Below are 23,110 nucleotides of genomic sequence, written 5' to 3'. Positions count from 1 at the left end.
GGTAGAGGGCTTGGGTGATTCAATCAGTTGAGCATCCAACTCGTGATTTCGGCTCAGGTCATGATCTTATGATTCATGTGTTTGAGCCCCTCATCGGGCTCTGAGCTGACAGTACAGAGCCTACCTTAGATTCTGTCTCCCTTTCTCCCTGCCCCCATCCCCTTCTCTCTTGAAAATAATAAAAAAGAAGAAGAAGAAGAAATACTTTGGTGGGAGTTGGGTACGGGGAATGGTAAATTGAACCTGTGCCTTAGGTCGTTCATCATTCTAAGAGAACTGCCAGAGTCTAATTTTGTTCATAAGTCCTTCAAGGGGGTTAAAAAAAATTCTTTCCTCCCAGTTTCTTTCGGCCCTCAAGTCCACGGGAGTCACAGAACCATGAATCAGTCCCCCTCATACCTCCAAAACCGTCCAGCTTTCAGGCATGTCCCAAAGCTGGCTGTACCCCATGCGTGGGCTGTGGGGGAGGAGGCAGGCAGGTGGACCAGCTCACAGCTGCACTCACAAGACAGCCTGTCCCAGGCTGCCTGTCCCTGCAGCTCGGCAGCTCCGTCCTCCTGGGACCAAGACTGCAGTGACCAGTGACTCTTCATGATGAACCCCAGGGAGGACCAGCAGGTGTCAGCTACCACCCGAGGGCTTCAAGGTCCCTGGGCAGGGTAATTCCCACAGAGTACAGAATGGGTGACAGCAGCATGCTGCTGGGGGACAGCTGACTCCCTGCTCCCCTGGCTTTGCCTTGTCCCAGGAATCCCGTCTTTTTGTGGAGAAGAGCGTCCTTTTCATGAAGCCTTGAGAAGCTGGGCTGTTAGGGGTGTGTGTGTGTCCACTACAGGCATTTTCAGTGAGGCAGGTTCTCTGGCTGAATTCCTGCTATGGCTTCCTTCCAGTGGTTGGTGAACTATGAGCAGGGACGGTGCCACGGGGTGGCTTTGGCCATGCTTTCCTCTCTTTCCTGGAACTCTGTCCTACCTCAGAGCAGTTTTCATCACCTGGGAGATTGAGATCGGGGGTGGGAAGCTTCAGCATGCAGCGTGGTGCTGGGGACGGGGGGGGCTCCCCATTGCCTGGGGGGGTGGGTGCCACCGAACAGAAATTCCACCTGCAGCCCTGGCTTCAAATAAGCCCATCATCGCAGGGTACACTTGTATTGGGAAAATAATTCTATAGAGGCCACACTTTTGACTGCCTAGGATCCATTGTCCTGCCTCTTCATGGTTGTAGAGTTTCTTGGGTTTTCAGTGCTTCCTAAATCTCAAAAGGATTTGTTGGTAAATTATAGAACAGAAAGTTGTGCACTTAAGTAGTGTGAATTTGTCAGATTCAAGCACCTGGATGCTCCTCTGCACACCGGGGCCTCTGCAAGTGGGGAGAGGAAGCTCGGTGACCAGGTGATTGGGCAGGGGCTTGGAGAGCAGAGACCATGATGCTTCTCTGGCCCCCTAACACACCTGGTCTGGCCCTCTACTGCACCTGGTCTGACCCGCCCCCCCCAACCACACTTGATCTGCCCCCCCCCCCCGCCACACACACACACACCTGGCCTGGCCCCTCCACCACACCTGGTCTTGCCCTCTACTAGACCTGGTTTCACACCCCCACTACTGCACCTGGTCTGGCCCCCCTCCCACAACTTTCTGGGCCCCTCTACCACACCTGGTCTGGCCCCCCTACCACACTTGGTCTGGACCCCCTACCCCACCTGTCCTGGCCCCCTTACCACACCTGGTCTGGTCCCCCTACCACACCTGATCTGGCCCTCTATGACACCTGGCATGTCCCTGGGTCTGCAAGTTTATCCTTTACCTGGAGGGCAAGCTGCACTGTGGCCACAGTGGCACATGGTGAAGGGGGGCTGGCTAGAGTCCTGAGCCTGGGCATGAAGCAGGACCTGTGGGCTGGAATTGCCCAGCATCTTCTGTACCAGCAAAGGCATTCCCTTCCTTTTTCTCCACGGGAACACAGGGATCTGATCTTTGTCTGGTTGCTGAAAACTGAAGCAAATTGAAATTGACTCTTGGATGTGGATATTCAACGAGATGCCTTCACTTGTTTAAAGATGTGGCTGAGCCATCTGTCCTCATTTCTACCAACAAGGAGATGCCTCCTTCTCTGCCGTCTGCTGGGGTTGGAGGCGGCAAGGACCACAGAACAGTAGTTCCTTTGGGTCCTTCGCTGGAACCCAACTGGAGACAGTAGACTATGCCAAAAAAAGCACACTTGCAAATGTTAATTAGGGAGTGTTTATTTTAATTAGAGGGAGATCCATGATGGAATATCTTTACTTATCAACATCTCTTAATAAGGTCTTAAGACATGCCTATTGACACTGATAAGAATTTGAGCTCGATTCATCTCTCCTGGAACACCTGTCTTTCCCAACTGTTGACTTTACCCAATACAAATAGCAGGGCTAGTAATCCATATTAGAAAGTGTGTCCAACTACTTTTTCAAAAAATAACACTAAGTAGATCATTTTTATCCTTTATGGGGTGTTTGCCAGACCCCACAGGGATTCTGTGGCAATACCTGGCTGGTTGTACCAACATCTCACTTAATATGATCAGAGATCCTGCCTTGCTGCTTTCCCTTCTTGCTGGAAATCTGCATGTGGCCAACGACAGGCCAAGTGGGGGAATCAGTATATTGTGGGCCAGTCTCCCCAGAAGGCCCAGCCAAGTTGTGGGTTCAGAGTGGAAATAAAGACAGCAGGCGTGTCCACGCCAGATGGGTGAACCCTCCCGACAGCCAAATCAAGTCCTTATGGCCAGGAAATCCCTCCCATAGTATGATGTGACACTGCCTCCTCATCCAGCAGGTCACACCCCTCCCAGCCCAGGGACAGTGCCAAGACGGGCAGGAGCAGGGGAGGAACCAAAACTGGGCTCGCCCAGCATCCTTGAAGGCTCCCGTTGCCACTGGGGGTGGGCATGCCCCCTTCCTCACGGCCCCCATTGCCCACACGGTCCCCTCCAGCCACAGATGCCCCAAGATGGTTATATTGCTATTTTTTTTTTAAATAAATAACCCATGAAGACCTGGGAACATATAAGTGGCAGCTTGGCCTCGCTCTAGGACTGAGCCCCTATTTAATGTTGAAGCATCATGTGTCCACAAGGGCCAACACAAGGCCACCCTCTCCATTCTTTTCAATCCCGCCTATCACCACATCCATGGTCATCCCTGCCTGGGAAGCAGCTCAGCAGGGGCAAAGGCCACTTTTCTCCCAGGGAAGGAGTATTTTCAACCCCCGTTCAGTGAGGTATGTCATACGTTTCAAGAACCTCCTCCCTCAAGGTAATGTTTCCCCTTTGTCTGAATCCCTCCAGCTGCAATATGAGTCATTTTTCCCTTGTTCGGTCCTCAGTAGAGATGAGAACAAGTAAGTTGTCCTCTTTCACCTCATTTCTCCACCTTTGGGATTTGCTGTTGGTGGTGCTGGTGGCAGCAGCTGTTTGTTTGTTTGTTTTTTTAAGATTTTATTATTTAAAAACATTTTTTAATGTTTTTAATGTTTATTTTTGAGAGAGAGAGAGAGAGTGAGTGAGTGAGTAGGGGAGGGGCAGAGAGAGAGGGAGACACAGAATCTGAAACGGGCTCCAGGCTCCGAGCTGTCAGTACAGAGCCCCATGCGGGACTCGAACCCATGAATCACAAGATCATGACCTGAGCTGAAGTCGGACGCTTAACTGACTGAGCTACCTAGGCGGCCCTCCAAAAAATTTTTTAATATATTTAAATTCAAGTTAGTTAACATATAGTGTAATATTGGTTTCAGGAGTAGGACTCAGTGATTCATCACTTAACATTTAATACCCAGTGCTCATCCCAACAAGTGCCCTCCTTAATGCCCATCCCCTATTTAGTCCATTCCCCCCACTCCCTCTAGGAACCCTCAGTTTGTTCTCAGTATTTAAGAGTCTCTCATGGTTTGTCTCCCTCTTTCTTTTTTATCTTATTTTTCCTTCCCTTCCTTTATGTTCATCTGTTTTGTTTCTTAAATTCCACATATTAATGGAATCATATGATATTTATCTTTCTCTGATTGACATATTTCACTTGGCATAATACACTCTAGTTCCATCCACATTGTTGCACATGGCAAGATTTCATTCTTTTTGATCGCTGAGTAATATTCCATTGTATATATATACCACATCTTCTTTATCCATTCATTAGTCGATGGACATTTAGGCTCTTTCCATAATTTGGCTATTGTTGAACTTTTTAAAAAAATATATATTTATTTGAGAGAGAGAGAGAGAGCACACAACCAGGGGAGGGGCACAGAGAGAGGGAGACACAGAATCCAAAGCAGGCTCCAGGCTCTGCGCTGTCAGCACAGAGCCCAACACGGGCTGGAACTCATGAACTATGAGATCATGACCTGAGCCGAAGTCCAGCACTTAACCCAATGAGCCACCCAGGCGCTCCTCTTGTTGAAATTTTTAAGTAGTCTTTACACCCAAGAGATTACTTGGCTAATCTCTTACTTGGGGCTCAAACTCACAACTCTGAGATCAAGAGTCACACACTCTACCGAATGAGCCAGCCAGGAGCCCCCGCAGCCATGTTTAATATTAAGCCCCCACAGGCTGTGAGCTGCTGTCTTAAATTTAATACTTTTTGAATCGAGGGGAAAAAGTCATAACATCCCTCATTTCCTTCATGGCCATTGTGTTGACCTTCTCTAAATGGCTTTTGGCTATAATGTCTAGAACCGATAGCAAGGATGCTTAAACCAGAGACCCAGCTAGAGCATTGAAAGCTGAGTAATCAGGAGATCCCATGGCCCCTGCACGACCACCCTGAGATGCAAAGAAGGAACAGCAGAGGCAGTGGCTGGAGAACCGAGGCTTCCCATCAGCGCATTAAGTGACAGACTGAGGGTTTAGTTCACTGCCCCCCAGTGTGAAAGCCACCCAAGAGGAATGTAATCATGAGCTGTGGTGAGAGAGTGGCAGAGCCCAGGACAGGGAGATGAGACCCCCCACAGTCTTTAGCCCTGGCCTGAGTGCCCCAGACACCCAAATCTGTATCTCAGAAGGCTCTGTCTTGCTGAGACCATCTGACAGCCGGGCCCACATGGAGAGGAGCATAACCAGGTAGGGAGAGGAGGGGTGTCCCCACAGCAGCTCAGCTGAACCAGTAACCACATTTCTCCTGACCCCATGCTGGCTTTCCCTCCCATCCCCCATGTGACCTGACACCCGTGAATGTCAGGCAGAGCTGAAATGTCACCTACGTCAACTGTTTTGGAGGCTGGCAAGGTCTCTTGGAGAAGACGTGTGAACTATTCCCCTCCCCCACCATGCCCTTAAAAACAAAGGAACAGTAGGGGCGCCTGGGTGGCTCAGTGCAGCTAAATGTCTGACTCCGGCTCAGGTCGTGATCTCACAATTTGTGGGTTTGAGCCCTGAGTCAGGCTCTCTGCTGACAGCTCAGAGCCTGGCGTCTGCTTCAGATTCTGTGTCTCCCTCTCTCTCTGCCCACTGCCCCCCACCCCCATAGCACTCTGTCTCTCAAAAATAAATGTTAAAAAATTAAAAAGAAAACAACAACAAAGAAATGGCTAGCCCTCAATGGAAAAAGAAAATATTAGTTGCTATGGTCCAAACGTTCGTATCCTTCCCCACATTCATACACTGAAATCCTGCCCCCCAAGGTGATGATATCAGGAGGTTGAAGATGGGAACCCAGGGATTAGAGTCTGTTACAGAGGCTTAAGAAAGGTCCCTCGCCCTTCACCACGTCAGGACATGGCAAGAAGGTGCGTCTGTGAACCCGGAAGGAGGCTCTCACCAGACACCCCGTCTGCCAGCATTTTGGCCTCGGACTTTCAGCCTCCAGAACTGTTGAGAAATGGATTCGTGTTAGTTATTAGCCACCCGGGTTATGGTATTTGGTTATAGCAGCCGGAGCAGGCCAAGACACTAGTTTTTAACTGCTCATTTTCCTACCATCTACTTAAACTCTTAGAGCGTTCTAGAATAGTTTCAAAACGCCTCCCCTCGATGGGAAGCCAGTGGTTCTCAACAGGCCACGATATTTCCCCAGGGGACATTAGGCAGTGCCCGGAGACATTTTTGACTAGCACCCCTCATGGGGAGGAGGCGTGGCCAGCATCTAGTGGGCAGAGGCCAGGGATGCGGCTCAACGTCGTAAGATGTCTAGGCCGGCCTCGTACAAGACCGTGTCCGTAGCGAGAAAGCCTTCCCCGGGCACATCATCCTGTACGCGAAGCATCGTTATCCTCCTTCCATTTCTAGAGGAACCTTAAATAACATACCGGACCTGAGCCGTAGCGTTTTTGTTATTCTTCTCCCCGGTGGGGGACAAGATGGGATGGAGACACAGGAGGGTGGGGAGATGGAGGGAGGGACGCACACGCACCTGCCGTCCAACCCCGCAGGAGGGCGGCAGGGGCGGCCCGGGCTTTCTGAGCCTATTCTCCGGCTTGGCTTGTCCTCAGGACTCTGCCTCGCCCACCCTCTATCTGCCAGATGCGCCACTGCAGATCTGGGATTTATCTTCTCTCTCATTGCACCCGAGTTAATGGCAGTGGCTGTGAAAAGAGGCAGCGGCTCACTGATAATATTCCAGTCACTTGGGTTTCTTGTCTTAATTACCTTCCTAATTTGTACTTTTGGTGGAACACCTGGGGTGTGAGCACCAGTCGGCAATTTTTTCCTCTGCTCCTTCTCCACCCAGCGGGTTCTTTCTGCCATCTGTTGATCTTAAATATCTGCCTTAATTCTTTTATTTATGTTCTTTCTGCGCGTGTAATTTATCTTGGTCTCTCATTAGCTTCTCTGCCAGGCTCTATTCCACCTTCGGACAAGGTAGCAATTGCATTTCTTTCCCCAGCACCTGCCCTTCGCCTGGCGGTGGGAAACTGCTTGCCCCCCCTCCCCCCCCAGGACACAGCTTATGCTTTTGGAGCAGAGAGGAGGGACCCGCTTCATGTGCAGATCATCACAGAATGTTCCGCACTATTGGCCCAGGTACAGGGTGGGGGCAGAGGGACTATGCATTCACTGCTCCAAACCCCTTCAGAGTACGGATTCGGATGCCAGCTCTTGCCACCCACACCTGGGAGAAAGCCACAAGTGCAGGTTGGCAAACGGGTGGGGGGGAGTGGGGGACCTGGCTCAGCTGCTCGGGGCTGCATCCCTTTGGGCAGACGCTATTTTTTCCTGCCTTAACTGGTTACTCCCCTGCCCAACCTCCCAGAGCTACTGTGAGTCCAAGTGCTGGGGCTTTTGCTAAATAACCAGAAGGGGTTAGTTCCCTGATTAATATAGGTCCTGTTGCTCTGGGCTGCGCTATCGTTTACATTAAAGTGACTGATTAGAGTAAAATCTTTAACAAAAGAGCCAACCAGCTGTTGTTTATACTTTAGAAAAGCACATTTTTTTTTCAAAGGAAGGGAGATGCCCCTCTGATGTTATAAAACACCGCTTAGTCCCTCCCCAGCTTTTGACACCCGTCCCCAGTGGGTCAGGGGTCCCTGGTGAAGTTCTTTGCCTTGGAGACCCGCAGTCACCGCTGAGAGCCGGCTGAGGGCTTGGCTGTTTGGGCACAAAACAAGAATGAGGACAGCAGCTTTGGAAACACTGGAGTCTCTGAGGGTAGGGGACTGGTCAAATGGAAGAAGCATCGGAGATGTCCTCCAGCTTTCTGATCTCATGACCGCGGGCACCGGCAGCTGCTGTGATTCAGATTCTGTGTCTCCCTCTCTCTCTCTGCCCCTCCCCTGCTCACAAGAGACCACAGCTGTCTCTCTCTGTCCCTCAAAAATGAATAAATGTTAAAAAAAATTTTCTTTTTTTTAAAGGCGCCTGGGTGGCTCAGTCGGTTGAGCGTCCGACTTCGGCTCAGGTCCTGATCTCACGGTCTGTGGGTTCGAGCCCCGCGTCGGGCTCTGGGCTGAGAGCTCGGAGCCTGGAGCCTGCTTCGGATTCTGTGTCTCCCTCTCTGTCGGCCCCTCCCCTGCTCGCACTCTGTCTCTCTGTCTCTCTCTCAAAAATGAATAAATGTAAAAAAAAATTTTTAGAATTTACATCAGGAGCCTTAACAATTATATAAAAATAAATCAGTCTTTAAAGCCTCGATCCTGAAACATGTGGTTGCTCTGGTGGTGTTGATTGCCCGGCCACTTCGGCCCCAGAGCCTGTTGGATGCAGTGTCTCAGGGGCTTCTCTGCAGCCGGCTCTGGAGTGTGCTAGGCATGCTGGGAGGGTGCTGTCTGCCATCTGGTTTTGGAAACCCCCCCCCCGCCCCACCCCCCACCCCAACCAAACCGATAACTTCTGAGCCTGGCAGTGGCCCAAGAGTCATGCCATGTGATCTCTGGGGTTTCCTCTACCTCTAAAGTCCTAGGATTCTGTATCCCACCATTGGTCATTATGAGGACTATGGGAAGATATTTGGAGGAGCATGAGGACCCCAAATTCTCAACCAGCAACCTCCAGTTGCCACCCCATAGGGTCCCCACGGGAGATTGAAGCACAAAGGGTAAGGTGAGGGAAGAAAAGAGCCCTTTAGGCCTTAGCAGGCTGTTTGGACTCCAAACCCCATTGTGGTCCCTCGGTGAACCAGACTAGATAATGGGTGAGCTCTTACCCTCTCACACGGGACAAGTGTGAGCAGCTCTTCTGTCTCCAGGTGCCTCCTAGAATCCTAGCATCCTTGGCCCACCCCAACTAAAAAGGACACAAAGGATAAAAAGAGGCGTTTCAAAGAGGCGGTGAATCCCAAAAGAAGACAAGCCCTTCTCAGTGGATTTTTCCCTCTTCCCTCTTTATAACAAAAAAGTTCCTCCTGGCCCCAAAAGCCCTTGGTCTTGATTCTGACCAGTATTGGTAGGTCTCTTTCCTGTTATGATTCAGGGGATCTTTAAACTGTCCCACAGATACCAGGAAATGTCTTAACATTATGGTTCTACCCCACTGGTCCCAGGCCACTGGACCATTTTTCTATAACCTTTCCTTCTCCATCAGATACTTGTAGACAAGCAGTGTTCTTCCACATTTGATCAAAGTCAGAGTGTTGGTAGCCTTGGCAGGCTTACTAGTCCCTCTGGAGAGGACTTGGGGAATCATCTTGTCCATCCCCAAGCTTAAGCTAGACTGTAGCCACACCATCTCAGAGTAGACTGTAACAGTCTACCATTTCAAGATGGCCCCTCGAATGTCTGGGAAGACATCATTGGGCCCCTGCACCAATCTCGGACTTCTTGTTGCGCGAGCTAAATAAAACCCTATGTGTTTAGCTTAGGAGCCCGTCATCAAGCTCTTTCAGTAAAGGGCCAGACGGTAAATATTGTAGGTCTTTGGGCCATATGTTCTCTATCACAACTACTCATCTCTGCTGATGTAGCGCAAAAGCAGCCACAGACAACTTGTCAACAAACTAAGCATGGCAGTGTGCCAATAAAACTTTATTTGTGAACACTAAAATTATATAACTTTCATGTGTCATGAAATACTATTCTTTCTTTGATTTTTTTTTTCCAGTTATTTAAAAATGTAAACGTCGTTCTTAGCTTTCAGGCCATACAAAAATAGGCAGTGGGCTGAATTTGGCCCCCAGACCGTTGCCAGCCAACCCCGGGTTTAAACTCCAGTTATGTGGGTTTTCTGTTACTGGCAGCCTAATGCGGTCTCACTTGACCCAGCAATGGTAATGAACCTTGTTCGAAAATTGCTCCTAACCCTTCATGCTTTTTTATTCCATTTCAGAGGGTCTTGCTGTTGGCGTCGGATTTGGGGCTGTGGAAAAGACAGCATCCGCCACCTTTGAGAGTGCCAGGTAAGCCAGCACCTGCTCCCTAGAGCCTGGCACCGTACCCAGTGGTGCTCTGGAAATGCTTATTACCTCGATGGGCACCCCTGGCCCCAGAGGGCCAAGACTGGTGGAAGTTGGTGGGGGAGGTCAGGTGAAGCTTGCCTGAGAGAGGGTTTCCATCAAACAAGCTGGTTACGCCGTTTGTCATATGAGCTATCTAATGGGTAACCGCTTTGAAAACACAACATGGAAATAATCGTGTGTTCTCCAAATCCTTTAAAAGTATAAAGACTAAAGACAAAAAAAAAAAAAAATTAACAAAGCCAGCAACTGATGCTCTCAACTGCTCCCTCTTTTTGAAGCCGCTCCTTTCTCTTTCCAGACCCTGCGCTCTCCTGGTTTCCCCCCACTTCCTGTTCCTCTACAGATTCTTCTGTGGGCTTCTCGTCCTGCGGCCCTCTCTGAAATGTTGATGTTGCCTGGGATCCATCTCTGGGGCATCGTTTCTTCTCACTTAGTGTACTCTCCTTGGGGAATCTCCTCCATTCCCGAGACTTTATTTTCCATCCATTTGCTGGTGATGCCAATGTTGATCTTCAGCCTAGACTGTTTTCTGGAACTTACACCTACGGGTCCAGCTACCTTGCAGACATCTCCACTCAAATGTTTTTCAGGATCCCCACGCTCAGCATTTCCAAAGTTGAGCTTATTGTCTCCTGCTGCCATCCTGCAAAAACCTGTCCCTCCTCCAGGGTTCCCCATCACCCCCTTGCACCCGGTTGCCCAAACCAAACTCACTGCTGTCCTTGACTCCTCATGTCCATAGACAGTCTTTCCGCAGACAGTCTGTGCCTTCTAAGTTCTTCTTCTCTTCTACCTCCCTGGCCCCACACAGGGCCTAGGCAAGGCGATCGTCTCGGGACCACGGAGGCTTATGGCTTATCCTGTAGCCATAATGGAGATGTGTTCTACGTGGTCTCTTGTGCCTACAGGACCGTGAATACTACAGCCTTGGGCTGGAGGAGAGCAGGGAGGACCCTTCCATCCAAGGGTGGCAAACTCAGGTGCCTTCAGAAGACTAAGGGGCAAGAAATTGAGTGGAGACCATCCTGGGGTGGAGACAGTTAGGAACAGTGAGGACAGAGGTGAACCTCAACCGGGCAGCACATGCACTATCTCAAGGCACAATTATTTTAAAAATATGATTCATGTTCAAGAGATGGTCCTGGGGGCCGCTGGTTTCTGACCCCTGCATCTAGCTCATTTCTCTGCCTTCTGACCGACTTTTTCCCCCTGTGGCGGTGGCCCCGCCTCCTTCAGCGATCAACCTGGTTTCTATTCCCCTGCTTGTCAGGAACTCATTTCTCACAGAGCCCCTTTCCCGCCCTCCCTCAGCTGCTGAACTTATGTGAGGCCTCTTTATGCCCCATCCCCTCCTTTTAGGTCCTCAGCCAACGTGGGACCCCTGTGTGTTAAGTGTAGTCTCTGCTGGTCTTTATTTATTATTATTTTTTTAATTTTGGGGGAGGTCAGAAAGAGAGGGAGAGAGAGAATCCCCAGCAGGCTCCACATTCAGCACGGAGCCCGGCGCAGGGCGCAGGGCTCAGACTCACAACCCTGAGATCATGACTCAAGTTGACAAAGTCAAGAGTCAGACGCTCAACCGACTGAGCCACCCAGGCGCCCCCTTTTAGGTCTTTAAATTCTAATGCTACATGTTAAGGGACATGTGTGCTCCTTGAGGCCCCAGATGTTTATGTGGGCCGGCATGTTCCAAGTCGAAATTTCCCCTGTTCTCAACTTCTTTTTCCCACCTGTCAAACTGGTGGGTTCCTCCAGCATCATCCGTTCATGTGATACCTATTGTGAAAACCAAATGAGCTGGTTGATGGAGGGTGGGGGGAGGGCAGAGGGGACTTCATAATGTAGAAATGTCGCCAAAATCAAGGGTTAATTGTGATTCCTAACGCCCTGCAGGCTGCTCTTCTCACACTGGGAGAGGGGGAGGGGAGAGGGTCGGGGAGTATGGCTTTTTAGCCGTTTTGATCTTGGCCTCGCTTAGACCAGGAGAAACTTCCGAGTCAGCAGGATCCCGGGAGCTGAGCCTGTCAGCATCCACAGGCCGGGTCCTCCTGGAGCTCGGGCGCCGTGCACATTGTAGGGGGTCAGTGGCTGGCAAGTGACAGCCCTGCCCCCAGCCAGGCTTTCAGTCCAGCCAAGTCTCCCGCGACATGGGGATGTCCACTCAGACGGCCCTCTATTCTATTACCTGCACTTTCCGCTAATCTTTATAAATATTTCTGAAGAAAGTAGAGCAACAATCTTTCCGACCCAGCCCCTCTCTTCCCTTGAACAGACGCTCTCTGAGTTACATAAACCCTCAACAGGACCTTCCAGTTGGGATTGAGCTGGGGCGGCAGTCTTGGTATTTTCAGCCTCAAAAAACCCCCTGCTAATGGAGCCACTGGGGGGTTCTCACCACCCCCCGCCCTCCACCCACTCTCAGCCACAGCGTGTGGGGCTTTGCTGTTGTCACCACTGTGTCCAGAGTATCTTGGGAGGGAAGGTTCTCCCTCCAACAGGCCCTCCCCATCAGGCCATCCCCCCCATAAATCCACCTACAGTTCGTGATTTGGGTTCTTCCTTTTCAAATGCCCTGGGGGCGGGGGGAGGGGGTGAGGATGGTGATGGATAAGAGCCCCCAGCCAAGGAACGAGGGAGAAGGAGAAAGAACAAGGCTAATGCCGGAGGGCAGGCTGCAAAAGCAAAGTCATCCGATGATTAAACGCATCTTGTACAAGAGACAGGTTTTGCCTTTTGAAATCCCAGCTCCGGGTGATGAACGAGGGGCACGCCTAAGACATGACACAGAAAAGCTTGAAAACAAAGGCGTGAAAAAAGGTGGAAGGTGCACCCTGGCCAAAAAGAAAGCAGGTATTACAGTCTTGGAATCAGACAAACCAGACTTTCGGGCAGAAAGCCACGTAAAGAATGGAGGTCAGTACTTTGCAGGAAGAGGAACAGTGTCCCGGGCTGATGGGCACCTGTACGCTCCTGGCAACCTAAGTCTCACACTGGGGAAGGAAAATGGTCAGAATTTCAAGGGAAGTCAGACAAAACCGTCGTCATGGTGAAGGGTTAGGATTCCCCGCCCGGGCACTGAGAAGGCAGATAAAAAGTTAACACGACATACATCATGGATGTGCGTAGAGCCCCAGCCTGGCGATGAGAAACCTGACATTCTTATCAAGCCCGCATGCGCATGGTTCCCAAAATTGATGAGCGCCGTGCCGCAGAGAAAAGTCGGAATGCCCCCCAAATCAATACCACTCAGACCACATTCTGTGACCGCAGTGTGACATAATTGAAAATCAATACCAGAAAAGATGGCCTAAATAATTGGTTAGTGGGCAGTGAAACCAGTAACACCGTAAGAAGGGCACAGCGTAAGCTCCAAGGAAGGGATACAAACCGAGTCACTAAGAAACCAGTGGATGAAGGGCAGGCTCTTCCTTCGTGTCAGGGGCACTTCATAGAACGGTGGTACTTCATTGGGACCGGGGCGGATGGTCAGCTTGAATTGGTGGACGCGATGGAGGCAGGTAATATTGTGAAGAAAGGCCCAGGTAGGTCCCAAGGCATTTTCAGGGCCGGCGGAGAGGTGAAGTCACCGAGATGGAGCTCACACGGTGCTTTCTGGAAGGTGAGCCCGACGGCTAAGAAAGCACATCATGCACCGAGAGGTTGGCAGCTAGGGTGGGTTCTGATATGCAGGGAAAGGAAATGATAAAACCCAAGAGGTGGTTTGAACCGTGATCTGGCTCCCGTGGAATAATTTGAGGCCAGGACATAGATGGACCTGTGTTGACCACCCACAGCTGTGTGCCCTCAGAGCAGGACGAGGGATGTGGGACTGAAGGGAGACCACAAGGAGGGGAGGGAGGAAGAGCTTTGAATGCAGACCCACCAGACGGCATCTGTCGGCGGATTTTGTTGTCCTGCGGAAGGGAGAAGGGGGAATTCAGGTTTGAGCGTAGGGAGACCTAGATAATCACGTAGGGCTCCGGGAGGGCCCCGAGGGCGAGAGGATGCATTTGCATGTACTTGGCAACAAGAGTTACCTGGCCTGTGCCTGGGGCCCACGTGGACCAAGCTAGCTGCTCTTCATTTAGCCTAGGGGTCTCAGCAAACTGTAGCCCCCGGGCCAGGTCCGGCCCCACACCCGGTTCTGGAAACAGCGTTTGCTTCGAACACAGCCGACACTCATTTGTTGACATACTGTCCGTAACTCCTGGTAATAATGGAGGCGGGCAGTTGCCGCAGAACCTCAAGGCCGAAAGCTGAGCGTCTATAGTCATCTGGCCCTTTGCAGACCAAAGTATGCAGACCTCTAATTCGGCGGAAAACCGTAATTTTACTGCAGATTCATCAGCAAATGCTCTGACACCAACTAACTCTTGTACGATCTCTTTCTTGTGCCCTGTTAATAATGCATCTGGAAGCCACATATCTGCAGCCACCACGGGAGAAAAGAAAGGTATAAAATAAAGACTCCCAAGGAGGCACGATCCTTAATTGAATTTCTCCACAACCAGGACTCAGGCAGGAGGCAGGCATGTAATTTGTGTAGGGCTGCTGCTGCCACCCAGTGTTCAGATGCTGTTACTTCACCTTTATGGCGCCTGTCCCCATGCCTTCCCTCCATCCACCCTCCTTCCTCACTGGATAGCTGGTGTGGCACTGTTTATCCCGAATTCAGTGTCCTCTGAACTACGAAGCATCTCAGGCAGCAAAGGGAAGCCCGTGGTTCAAGGGAAACATAGCTTTCTTCTCTCCAGTCTGGTCCCCTCGCAATTTCTTCTGGTGTCACCACCAAGAAATTCTTCAGACCACATGTCCCTTGGGAGTTTGCTGCTTAAACAGTTTTCCTTTCTGAAGTGGCATTACCTCCAAAGAACATGTTCCCGATGGAGGAAACGTGCCCTCGGCTCTCACTTGACTCAGCGGCAGGCATAATGCAAACCAGCGGGGAGAGCAAGGCTATTTACACTTCACATACAGACCACTTCCTATTTAGGCTTTGACGGAGCACACACGTTGGGTGGCGTTTGTCACCCACGAACATACCCTGACCGGCAGGTGCAACAGGCTCTGGGTAGCCAAGGAGGCTGGCTGCAGACTCATGGTCTTTGTGGATAATCCACAAAGCACATCCCCAAGATACGCCTCAAATGTGTTTCTTGTGTCCCAACCAGCTAATGCTAACCGACATCTAGATACTTAGGAAGGGATGCCTGGTGGATTAGTCTGCATCTGGACCTAAGGTGGCTCACTAAATTGCACAGGAGGGACATCAAAATAAATTTTAAAGTGTATGTCTGCCTCCCTTATCAAGGGGTAAATCATAAGTCAGATATATACTTTCCCTGGCTTAAAAACCAACACACGTGTTGGTATATTAACAATCATTTAAGACAGCAGTCATTAGTCAACTAAGCAGCCATTTGTTTAGAAACAAAAATGGTGGGGCACCTGGCTGGCTCAGTTGGTCAAGCATCCGACTTCGGCTCAGGTCATGATCTCACAGTCCGTGAGTTCAAGTCCCGCGTCAGGGTCTGTGCTGACAGCTCGGAGTCTGGAGCCTGCTTCGAATTCTGCGTCTCCTTCTCTCTCTATGCCCCTCTCCTGCTCTCGCTCTTGTCTCTCTCTCTCTCTGTCAAAAATAAATAAACATTAAAAAAAATGGCAGTAGACACATTTTCCTGGTCATTAGTCAACCGTAACCAGTCGATATGTCTTTATGTGGAAGACCCATTACCTATGTGCATCTCTCTGTCCAATTAATCCCCCTACTTTGGATCCAGAATATTATTGAAAATAGGTTTGCCAATTAAATGTAGAGAAGGTCAAGAGCAGGCCTCACTGTTGTGGTGGGGAGGGGTCTCGGAGAACTAAGTGTAAACTTCTTCAGCATAGTCCACTCACACATCTACCGTAACCGCCTGCACGGGTCAAGCCGCTCTTACAAAGTCCCTAGATCACCCTGTGGCAGGACCAGCTGCCAGACTTCCAGAGAATTCTCAAGAGACTCTCCATGCCTCAGGCTGCCGCTCTTGACCTCCCCACGTGCCCGCAGCTCTGGGTCTCACCGTTCCAGACCCCAGCCCGGTCTCTCTGGAGACTGGTCTTCAGGCTGAGAAGCGCAGCCCCAGCATGAGGTCAGGAAGGTGCCCGGGAGAGGAGATCCTTTCACCCCTTGACCCAACCACTGCCACCCCTTTCACAGCAGAATAATACACACGCCCTCCCCCGCTCCCCGCACCACAAACCCCACCGCCACACGCTTCAATCACCCCAGAAAGCAAATTCTTGTGCTGTTCTGTATGTGTGACGGCAGACTGTGCTCTCCATTTTATTTTATGCAAACAAGCCCTTCTCCTGAACCCATCAAGCTACCTTGCCCGGGATTCTAGAGTTATCTATCGGCAGCTCTTTCTCTTACATGCTTCTTTTCAGTCCTCCCACACACCGATCCCTTTACCCTGTATTCTGACAGAGAGGAATTTGCAAGTGTGGGCAGGCAGGCAGCAGGTGGTGGACAGTGCCCCCGTGTGGTGGCTGGTCATCATCGATGCCAGGTGACAAAACAATGACAAAGGGACAAAAGCAGTCGAGACACGAGGATGGCTGAAGCAGTGTGGATCTCAGACAGAAGTCACACCTACAAATTTTAAGACCCCGTGTTATATACATACGAGTTCATAAAAATGCTGTGTGCATTTCTCGAAATAGTTACATCTTTATATTCCTGCCATTTTGACCCCAATAGTTCATTGGATTCAGCCCTGACGGTGCTCCGCTGTCGTGTTATTTTCCCGCATCAGCATAACGGCAAGGTTTTTGCATGGTCCCGGCACAGAGAGGATGGTGGATGTGGAAGGCACCAGAAAAGAGCAGGAAGTCCCTCGGGGCCGTGACTGTCGGCACCAGTAGGAAAGCAGTGGGGTGAACGGGCTTAACTTCAAGACACCCAAAAATTCATTCGATTTTTCTTTATGTTTTATTTTTCTAATGACTTCAAAAAACAGTGTTATGAAAATTAGTATATTCGTCCTGGAAGTAAAGAGGATGGGCCTAAAAGCCTGCTAAACACATGGACAGAGCCAGACTCGGGCCCAGCACTTCCTTGTAGGCAACTGGAGAGCCATTCCCTCCACATAGCTGTTCCCGAGCACGCCCCACAGGGTTTTTTGTTCTGTTTTAATTTTTTTTTAATGTTTATTTATTTTTGAGAGCGAGAGACAGAGCATGAGCAGGGGAGGAGCAGAGAGAGAGGGAGACAGACACAGAATCGGAAGCAGGCTCCAGGCTCCGAGCCATCAGCACAGAACCCGACGCGGGGCTCAAACCCACAAACCGTGAGATCATGACCTGAGCCGAAGGTGGACGCTCAACCGACTGAGCCACCCGGGCGCCCCCTTCTTTTTCCCTCGTCCCCACTGACCCTCAAGAAGTGCCCCTCCCATCCTCAGAACCCCTGGGGGTTCTCCAACAGTCCTCCTGAGAACATTCTGCAGGTGCTTTGCTCCAGGAGGCCTGACTGAAAGGAGCCGGCAGGGCTGGGGGCTGGGAAGCGAGGGCGAGAAAGGAATGGTCTCCGTCCTGTCTCCTTGTCCAAACCCCGGCATTCTTACCGCCTTCCGCCACTCTCTCTCCTGGCTCCTTCTCCCTTCCCGTGGGTTTTTATGCTCCCAGCAAGAGCAGAATGGTACAGGAAACAATGAAAAGAGTTAACAGTATTTTGCCAGTAAGCCCCCTCCACTTCCCGTGTTCTGTCCCCAAGAACCCCCAAGATTTTTCTTGGACTGGGTTATCCTCTCGAGGGGATAGCAGCACCCCCACCCCTTCAGACACTTTGCCTTCCACATCCCCAGGTCTGTGCAGACACACAGATGTCATTGTTACCTGCACACCTGGGGGACTCCCCCGCTGATAACAAAGAGAATCCGGAACCTAATAGCCACTTGCCTGCAAAATATGCCCATCGTGGGGCCTGGTGCCCATTCATTCCCTGCACTGGGTGCACAGATACGTGAACAGATGGAGGAGTGAAAGTCTGTGTACTTATCATTTACCTGCTGCCTGAGATTGTCCACGAGAAACCGTTTAATGTTAGTTTGGCTTCACCCACGAATCTGGCAGACTTTCCATACTTCCCAGGACAGCTGGGATAATTACCATTATTTGAGCACAAAGCCACTAGAAAGGATACAAAGAAAAACCCGATCGGTTTTGGGTGTTCTGGAAGTCAGGGTTCTTCAGACCTTTGCTCGCCTTTCCTGGCACACATCATCAAGTCTAAGGTGACCGTCAGCTATGTCAGAGTGACCTCGTCGGGAGGCCCAGTGACGGTCATTCATCCCTCCCTGCTGGTACTGGAGAGGGGAGCCATGTCTTCCCCTGGCAGATGGTTTCCTTCGAAGGTTGGGGACATTCTCTGGTGTGAACCTTCAGCAGCAGCATTCTGACTCCCACACCCATCCATCCACACACACGATGCTACAGAGACAGAAAAATGCTCGCAAATGTGCTCATTTCAGCACGCAGTCCTTCCAATGGTACCTCTGTGTCAAGCAGAGGGGACCCAGGCTAGCAAGCCCCTGGAAGTCTGACCGTGTCCTTGACTCTTACTATCTAAACCTCAGTTTTTATGTGCATTTCGTGAAGAGAGGCAGGTTGTATCTGTGATTCCGGGACTGTTGGGCTTTGCGGGACAATAAAAATGTCCCCTGTGTATGTGGACGGACGGAGAGCTGTCACCTTCTCTGTTTTGCAAAGTAAAGGCATCGATAGAAAGCTGCGATCATAGGCTCTCCCTGTCAGTCAATTCTTGTATAAGGTATCTCTCGGTTAACAGTGTACTTATCACCAAAAATCAGTTCATAAGGTCAGGGAAAAACAAAATCCGTTCTACTTTTCAGATAGGAGTTTACTTCTCTTTATCTTCCTCTGTCTCTCTCCATTCAAATTCAGAGCAACTTACAACATGAAAGCTTGTCCAACACCACTCAATACGTAATTATGTTCTTCATACAAATTCGTCAGTTTGAGCCCCCCACCCCCCACCGCCGGGCAATGCAACAAGGTGATCTTGAACATCCCCTGTATTCTACTACTGTGTATCATGCTACCTTGAAAATCTTACTGTATTTTATCTGTGCTGAAAACCAGTTTCCGCAGATCGGGATGATGTACTTGCAAAAGTCATACTGATTTTGTTTCTGCTACTGTGTGGAAATGAGGGATCCAGGACGGGATCATATCATAGGAAAAAAAGATTGGTTTTTAGTGCACGTCTGAGTTATGGGGTGTAAATCTTGATACAAACACACACACACACACACACACACACACACACACACACACACCCGGACTGCTTGTTTGCCCCATGTGGGATTCAGGGTGTGATCTGAGAGAAGGCAAGGAACAGTGACACAGTCAACCCCAGACACTTGTGTACCTGTTTTCAAGCCCCGGAACAAAGCAGGTGTCATTCACCGGGAGGGAGATAGGGCGCCCTCTGCCCACAGCCGCTCGCATGCGCGGGGCACAGTGAGACCTGTGAGAACCAGTCATGGGGCCCTGGTGCAGCACCCGCCCCTCCCCAGCCCAGCAAGCCCAAGAACACACAGAATATTGGAGGACCTGGATCCTGGCGCTAGACCACCTGGGTTCACATCTTGACTCTGCCACTCCCTGGCTGTAGAACCTGAACGGGTTGCCTTTCTTCTGTGCCTCAGTTTCCTAATCTGCAAATTCCCACAGTAATCAGTAGTCATAGAAGTAGTCACAACGATAATAGCGTCTACTTCAACAGACTTAACTGGATTTCTTATACACGAAGAACCTGGAACAGTGCTTGGCATACAGGAAGGCAGTGTAGGATGTGGGATATTTTTTTTTTTTTTGCATCGTAGGTATTGTTTTTTGTTTTGTTTTGTTTTGTTCTGTTTTGTTTTCCTTTGGCCTGCCCATCGCGGGCACTACAGATAGATGCCCGGCCCATTCCTGCCCCTGCCTGGGCTCCAGGATTGGAGCTCCCAACCCCCGGCCTCCCCAGAAAGAGAACTGGTTTGGAAGTGGCATCCACAGTCTGCGTGGGACCACGCAGGCCTGGAGGCCCTAGTCCAGCAACGGGGGGGGGGCTCCAGGTGCATATAGCTGCTCCCGATGTTGCTTCTGTTGGCCCGAGTCTCGGGCCCCATGCCTAACATCCTTTCCCCGATTCCCCTTTGGCCCTTTCAGGCTGATTTTGCTGTCATGTCTCAGCACAGACGTGACATTCGTGTTCGTTGACTCTCGCTCCGGAACCGCTCAGTGTCCTCAGCCGTTAGCGCGTACGTACGCTTTACCCCATCCTGTGCCCTCGCCCGGAGCACGGCCTGGGCCACCTCCTCTGCTGTCGCGTGGGACCCAGCACCAGGCTGGGCAGAGTCGGCTCTGCGCCAGGGGGTCGACAGCCTGCCTGGAATTCTGTACGCGGTTCCATAATGGACAGCACCCGCCAAGGGCACTAGCTGCTTCCTCCTGGCCCCGCGAATCCCTGGACTCACTCTCAGACCTTGAGTTGCTTGTCCCAAGCTGTGCAGGAGGACGGACAGGGCGGCGATGGGAACGGAGGAGAGAAAAGTGTGTGTCGTCTCCAGAGCCTGGGAAAGCCACAAAGAAACCACACTGCTGTTCTCAAAGAGCTTTGTAGGGTCCCTGCTTCCCCGCCGCCCCCCCGCCCCCAAGCCCGCTGCAGGCTAAACAGAGTGCACGTTGTGTAGAGATCCGTCCCCTGTGCCAAGATGTCCAGCCCTGTCGCCGGGGATGTGGGTGGGGGTGGCTGGAGGCGGTGGGGGGGGGGGCGGAGGGGGCCATGGCACAAATGGCCCCTTGTGCTGCCCACAGGGAGAGGCCGCTGCTCGGCAGACAGGAGGCAGTGCGGCTGCCTCCCTCCTTGTTCAGACAGCGTGACTCGCGTGGGGACGTCGGAGGGGTCCATCGCTGCCCCGTCCGGACTCCCCCACAGCTTGTTACAAGCAAGGAGAGGCAGAGAGTGACAGTGTTTTCCAGAGCAGACGCTAAGGGATCCGTAGGCACGGCTTGCTTGGGGTGGTGGTCTTCGTGCCACAACCCTTGCTTGGCAAGCTGCAAAAGGCAGCTTGGGTACGTGCGTTCGTTTGCCCTTGTGACACTAGTAGGGACAGCTGTCGTTATGGGCGGTTTACATGCACCACTTAATCCTCGCTGCCATCGCAGTATGGAGAGGAGGACGCAGAGCCTGGGAACTTTCTCGGGGGTCATGCTTCCAGCAAGCGGAAGGCTCAGGGTCTGGCTGAGGTCTGGCCGATACAGAGGCCCATGCCGAACCGCCTCCCCACCCCTGCTTCCAGCAAGCACGAAAGCTGACGTTTACAGAGTGCTTTCCACGCGCAGACCCTGCGCCCACTGACCTGTGTATTGGCCGGTCCTCGAAGCCCCCTGCGAAATGACGGACCCCAGTTTACAGCTGCGGGATGCTCCTGCAAGTAAGGGGCAGAGGCCGGATTCGAACCCAGGAAGCCTGGCTCCGGAGCCCGTGCCCTAAACCATTACCCTCTCCTGCCACCCGGGTCGAGTACCTGCCAGGTCCACAGAGGCTGTAAAAACGCCCCCTAAGGCGGTGCAGAAGATAGTCTCGGCTTAGTTGTAAAAAGGTGTCTGACCCCTTTTGTGGATGCTTTTGTGTTGGCTGTAGGAGGTCTGAGTCCATTGTCAAACCCCTCTTTGACATCCTGTCTCATGGGACATTTTGGGGGTTAGAGGTGTATGTAACTCTCCCCAGTGAGGGACAGACTTTTCCTAGCCGATCTTAGTGGCAGCAAGTATTTCTGTCAAAGGTCTTGCCGAACACCACTCTAGACATCTGCTGCTGTAGTAAGAACCCTAACGCTTGCCTGGTGTCTCCATGCATCCAGTGGCTGAGGGAAGGAAGGGGGAGAGGAGGAAGATCCAAAGAGAGGGGACAGAGATAGTCTGGATGGCCATTACGTCATGGTCCACTTCCCCACCTCACCTCCCAGAAAGCATGGACAGATAGGCTGGGACGCTGGGAGGATAGGACCAGTTACCTGTCCTGTGAGTGCCCGAACGAGGGGAGGTGGGGGTTGGCTGTGTGGAGGCCCCAGGTTCTTTTGGGCAATGGTGTTGTGGTAGAATTGTGTCCCCCAGAAAGTTGTGTTGACGTCCTAACCTGTGAATGCAACCTTCGTGGGCGATAGGGTCTGTACAGAGGGAATTTGTTAAGACCAGGTCATGCTGCGTGCGGGTGGGTCCTAAATCCAGTATGACCAGTGTCCCTCCAAGATGAGGAGAAAAGACACACACACTCAACGCTCACACAGAGGAGAATGCCCCTGGACAGCACAGAGACACCGAGGGAAGACTTCGGGCACGTGAAGACAGAGGCGGAGATTGGAGTGACGTGGCTACAAGCCGAGAAGCGCTCAGGGGCGGTGACAGCCACCCGGAGCTGGAAGAGCCAGGGGGGCGTCCTTCCCTGGAGGCGTTGGAGGGAGCCCAGCCCTGCTGGCCCCTTGACTCGTAGCATCCTGAACAGTGAGCATAAGTCCCTGTGTTCTGTGTCGGCGGCCATAGGAGCCTAACGCGTAGCGTCTCCACACTCCCCATCTGTACCTTCTCCGTCCCCTGACCCCACTCAGCTCTCTTCACCTCCTCCCACGGAGGACACTTCTGATCCCCATTCTTCTCTATCTGGACGCACGTTTCCCTCACCCCTCCGGGAGCTTTCCTTTTTTTTTTTTTTTTTTTAAATTTCAGGAGGAGCTTCTGGTTCTGTTTCATTTTATTCCTGAAGTCTCTCTCAGTTCAGCTTGGACCAAATGGGAGAAAAGCGGTGGTTTTCTTCCTTCGTCCGCAGCCGCCTGCAGACGCGGGCCCATGGGAGAGTCAGGGCTGTCCCCGTATCGGAGCTATTAAACTGTCGTAAGAAAGAGGCCTTTGTCACAGGGAACACGGCACTCGGCTCAGAAACAGAGACAGATTGTGCCAGAAAACAAACAACAACAAAAAAAATGGTTCAACCACAGAATTCTTTGGGACTTCAGTCATCAGCCTATCGCTTGCTCTTAAAAGACAAATTTTGCCCAGACCCAAGGCTGGGGGCCCTCCCCGGACCATCTGCACCTGGCCTGCACCCCGTTCCCTGCTGGTGTGACCCATGCCTGCCTGTCTGCAGGCTGGGGAGTCAGAGCCCCTTGGGGCCTGGCTGCTCAG

General features: G+C 51.5%; 1 protein-coding gene across 3 annotated transcripts in view; it reads left to right on the top strand.

Annotated features, from left to right (window-relative positions):
* The window catches only part of SLC39A11 (solute carrier family 39 member 11), a 350,792-nt gene that overhangs the window by 272,966 nt on the left and 54,716 nt on the right, over positions 1–23,110 (top strand). For all 3 annotated transcript variants that reach the window (XM_042917562.1, XM_042917560.1, XM_042917561.1), the window contains exon 7: positions 9,745–9,814. In XM_042917562.1, the coding sequence (XP_042773496.1) occupies positions 9,745–9,814 (70 nt within the window). The remainder of the gene's footprint in view (positions 1–9,744; positions 9,815–23,110) is intronic.

The sequence above is a fragment of the Panthera leo genome, chromosome E1, assembly GCF_018350215.1.
Source record: "Panthera leo isolate Ple1 chromosome E1, P.leo_Ple1_pat1.1, whole genome shotgun sequence".
NCBI lineage: Eukaryota > Metazoa > Chordata > Mammalia > Carnivora > Felidae > Panthera > Panthera leo.
Note: the sequence above shows the minus strand (reverse complement) of the source record. Positions and strands in the feature narration are given on the sequence as shown.